We start from the raw sequence: 4,764 nt of genomic DNA, 5'->3' as shown, positions 1-4,764 counted from the left end.
TCGTCGGCATGGCATCCAGACTGCCGCCCGCTAGACGGCTCGGCATCCAGACTGCCGCCCGCACGTCGGCTCGGTATCCACACTGCCGCCCGCTCGTCGGCTCGGCATCTCGACTGCCGCCCGCTCGTCGCCTCGGCATCCAGGCTGCCACCCGTTCATCGGCTCGGCTACCAGACTGCCGCCCGTTCATCGGCTCGGATTCCAGACTGCCACCTGCCAGTCGGCTCGGCATCCAGACTGCCGCCCCCTCATCGGCTCGGCATCCACACTTCCGCCTGCTCATCGGCTCGGCATCCAGACTGCCGCCCGCTAGTCGGCTCGGCATCCAGACTGCCGCCCGCTAGTTGGCTCTGCATCCAGACTGCCGCCCGCTAGTCGGCTCGGCATCCACACTGCCGCCCGCTCGTTGCCTCGGCATCTAGACTGCCGCCCGCTCGTCGGCTCGGCATCCAGACTGCCGCCCGCTCATTGGCTCGGCATCCAGACTGCTGCCCGCTCATCGGCTGGGCATCCAGACTGCCGCCCGCTCATCGGCTCGGCATCCAGACTGCCGCCCACTCATCGGCTCGGCATACAGGCTGCCTTCCGCTCATCGGCTCGGCATCCAGACTGCCGCCCACTCATCGGCTCCGCATCCAGACCGCCGTCCACTCATCAGCTCGGAAACCAGACTGCCGCCCGCACATCGGCTCGGCATCCAGACTGCCGCCCGCTAATCTGCTTGGCATCCACACTTCCGCCTGCTCATCGGCTCGGCATCCAGACTGCCGCCCGCTAGTCGGCTCGGCATCCAGACTGCCACCGCTAGTCGGCTCTGCATCCAGACTGCCGCCCGCTCGTCGGCTCGGCATCCACACTTCCGCCCGCTCGTTGGCTCGGCATCTAGACTGCCGCCCGCTCGTCGGCTCGGCTTCCAGACTGCCGCCCGCTCATCGGCTTGGCATCCAGACTGCTGCCCGCTCATCGGCTGGGCATCCAGACTGCCGCCCGCTCATCGGCTCGGCATCCAGACTGCCGCCCACTCATCGGCTCGGCATCCAGACCGCCGTCCACTCATCAGCTCGGAAACCAGACTGCCGCCCGCTCATCGGCTCGGCATCCAGACTGCCGCCCGCTCATCGGCTCGGCATCCAGACTGCTGCCCGCTCATCGGCTCGGCATCCAGACTGCCGCCCACTCATCGGTTCGGCATCCAGACTGCCGCCCGCTAGTCGGCTCGGCATCCAGACTGCCGCCCACTCATCAGCTCGGCATCCAGATTGCCGCCCGCTCATCGGCTTGGCATCCAGACCGCCGTCCTCTCATCGGCTCGGCATCCACACCGCCACCTGCTCATCGCCTCGGCATCCACACTGCAGCCCGCTCATCGGCTCGGCATCGACACTGCCGCCCGCTCATCGGCTCGGCATCCACACTGCTTCCTGCTCATCGGCTCGGCATCCACACTGCCGCCCGCTCAACGGCTCGGCATCCACAATGCCGCCCGCTCATCTGCTCGGCATCCAGACTGCCGCCCGCTAGTCAGCTCGGAATCCAGACTGCCGCCCGCTCATCGACTCGGCATCCACACTGCCGCCCGCTAGTCGGCTCGGCATCCAGACTGCCGCCCGCTCATTGGCTCGGCATCCAGACTGCCGCCCGCTCATTGGCTCGGCATCCAGACTGCCGCCCGCTCATCGGCTCGGCATCCAGACTGCCGCCCGCTCATCGGCTCGGCATCGACACTGTCGCCGGCTCATCGGCTCGACATCCAGACTGCCGCCCGCTCATCGGTTTGGCGTCCAGACTGCCGCCCGCTCAGCGGCTCCGCATCCAGACTGCTGCCCGCTCATCGGCTCGACACCCAGACTGCCGCCCGCTCATCGGCTCGACACCCTGACTGCCGCCCGCTCATCGGCTCGGCACCCAGACTGCCGCCCGCTCATCGGCTCGGCACCCAGACTGCCGCCCGCTCATCAGCTCGGCACCCAGACTGCCGCCCGTTCATCGACTCGGCATACAGACTGCCGCCCGCTCATCGGATCGACATCCACACTGCCCCCGCTCATCGGCTCGGCATCAACACTGCCGCCCGCTCATCGGCTCGGCATCGACACTGCCGCCCGCTCATCGGCTCGGCATCCACACTGCCGCCCGCTCATCGGCTTGGCATCCACACTGCCGCCCGCTCAGCAGCTCGGCATCCACACTGCCGCCCGCTCATCGGCTCAGCATCCACACTGCCGCCCGCTCATCGGCTCGGCATCCAGACTGCCGCCCGCTAGTCGGCTCGGCATCCAGACTGCCGCCTGCTCATCGGCTCGGCATCCACACTGCCGCCCAGTAGTCGGCTCGGCATCCAGACTGCCGACCGATCATCGGCTCGGCATCCACACTGCCGCCCGCTCATCGGCTCGGCATCCAGACTGCCGCCCACTCATCGGCTCGCATCCAGACTGCCGCCCACTCATCGGCTCGGCATCCGGACTGCCGCCCGCTCATCGGCTCGGCATCCAGACTGCCGCCTGCTCATCGGCTCGGCATCCAGACTGACGCCCACTCATCGGCTCGGCATCCAGACCGCCGTCCACTCATCGGTTCTGAAACCAAGCTGCCGCCCGCTCATCGGCTCGGTATCCAGATTGCTGCCGGCTCATCGGCTCGGCATCCAGACCGCCGTCCTCTCATCGGCTCGGCATCCACACCGCCACCCGCTCATCGGCTCGGCATCCACACTGCCGCCCACTCAATGGCTCGGCATCCACTCTGCCGCCTGCTCATCGGCTCGGCATCCACACTGCCGCCCGCTCAATGGCTCGGCATCCACACTGCCGCCTGCTCATCGGCTCGGCATCCAGACTGCCGCCCGCTAGTCAGCTCGGAATCCAGACTGCCGCCCGCTCATCGACTCGGCATCCACACTGCCGCCCGCTAGTCGGCTCGGCATCCAGACTGCCGCCCGCTCATCGGCTCGGCATCCAGACTGCCGCCCGCTCATCGGCTCGGCATCGACACTGTCGCCGGCTCATCGGCTCGGCATCCAGACTGCCGCCTGCTCATCGGTTCGGCGTCCAGACTGCAGCCCGCTCATCGGCTCCGCATCCAGGCTGCCACCCGCTCATCGGCTCCGCATCCAGGCTGCCGCCCGCTCATCGGCTCGGCACCCAGACTGCCGCCCGCTCATCGGCTCGGCACCCAGACTGCCGCCCGCTCATCGGCTCGGCACCCAGACTACCGCCCGTTCATCGGCTCGGCATACAGACTGCCGCCCGCTCATCGGATCGACATCCAAACTGCCGCCCGCTCAGCGGCTCGGCATCGACACTGCCACCCGCTCATCGGCTCGGCATCGACACTGCCGCCCGCTCATCGGCTCAGCATCGACACTGCCGCCCGCTCATCGGCTCGGCATCCACACTGCCGCCCGCTCAGCGGCTCGGCATCCACACTGCCGCCCGCTGATCGGCTCGGCATCCACACTGCCGCCCGCTCATCGGCTCGGCATCCAGACTGCCGCCCGCTAGTCGGCTCGGCATCCAGACTGCCGCCCGCTCATCGGCTCGACATCCACACTGCCGCCCAGTAGTCGGCTCGGCATCCAGACTGCCAACCGCTCATCGGCTCGGCATCCACACTGCCGCTCGCTCATCGGCTCGGCATCCAGACGGCCGCCCGCTAGTCGGCTCGGCATCCAGACTGCCGCACGCTCGTCAGCTCGGCGTCAAGAATGCCGCCCGCTCATCGGCTCGGCATCCAGACCGCCATCCTCTCATCGGCTCGGCATCCACACTGCCGCCCGCTCATCGGCTCGGCATCCACACTGCCGCCCGCTCATCGGCTCGGCATCCACACTGCCGCCCGCTCAATGTCTCGGCATCCAGACTGCCGCCCGCTCATCGGCTCGGCATCCAGAATGCCGCCCGCTAGTCAGCTCGGAATCCAGACTGCCGCCCGCTCATCGACTCGGCATCCACACTGCCGCCCGCTAGTCGGCTCGGCATCCAGACTGCCGCCCGCTCATCGACTCGGCATCCACACTGCGCCCGCTAGTCGGCTCGGAATCCAGACTGCCGCATGCTCGTCGGCTCGGCAACCAGTCTGCCGCCCGCTCATCGGCTCGGCATCCAGACTGCCGCCCGCTCATCGGCTCGGCATCCAGACCGCCGCCCGCTCCTCGGCTTGGCATCCAGACTGCCGCCCGCTGGTCGGCTCGGCATCCAGACTGCCGCCCGCTGGTCGGCTCGGCATCCAGACTGCCGCCCGCTGGTCGGCTCGGCATCCAGACTGCCGCCCACTGGTCGGCTCGGCATCCAGACTGCCGCCCGCTCGTCGGCTCGGCATCCACACTGCCGCCCGCTCATCGGCTCGGCATCCAGACTGCCGCCCGCTCCTCGGCTCGGCATCCAGACTGCCGCCCGCTAGTCGGCTCGGCATCCAGACTGCCGCCTGTTCGTCGGCTCGGCATCCACACTGCCGCCCGCTCGTCGGCTCGGCATCTCGACTGCCGCCCGCTCTTCGCCTCGGCATCCAGACTGCCACCCGCTCATCGGCTCGGCTTCCAGACTGCAGCCCGTTCATCGACTCGGCATCCAGACTGCCACCTGCTAGTCGGCTCGGCAACCAGACTGCCGCCCGCTCATTGGCTCGGCGTCCACACTGCCGCCCGCTCATCGGCTCGGCATCCAGACTGCCGCCCGCTAGTCGGCTCGGCATCCAGACTGCCGCCCGCTCGTCGGCTCGGCATCCGCACTCCGCCCGCTCGTCGGCTCGGCATCCAGACTGCCG

At 68.8% G+C, this 4,764-nt stretch overlaps 1 protein-coding gene across 1 annotated transcript; it reads left to right on the top strand.

Moving 5' to 3' along the window:
- Positions 1-2,790: 2,790 nt before the first annotated feature.
- On the top strand, positions 2,791-3,441 carry LOC126263430 (uncharacterized). Its single transcript, XM_049960523.1, has one exon. The coding sequence runs from the start codon at positions 2,791-2,793 to the stop codon at positions 3,439-3,441; it is 651 nt and encodes a 216-aa protein (XP_049816480.1).
- The last annotated feature ends 1,323 nt before the right edge of the window (positions 3,442-4,764 follow it).

This window comes from Schistocerca nitens, chromosome 6 (genome assembly GCF_023898315.1).
Source record: "Schistocerca nitens isolate TAMUIC-IGC-003100 chromosome 6, iqSchNite1.1, whole genome shotgun sequence".
Taxonomy (NCBI): Eukaryota; Metazoa; Arthropoda; class Insecta; order Orthoptera; family Acrididae; genus Schistocerca; species Schistocerca nitens.
The sequence above is the reverse complement of the archived record's forward strand: the minus strand, read 5'-3'. Positions and strand labels throughout refer to the sequence as shown.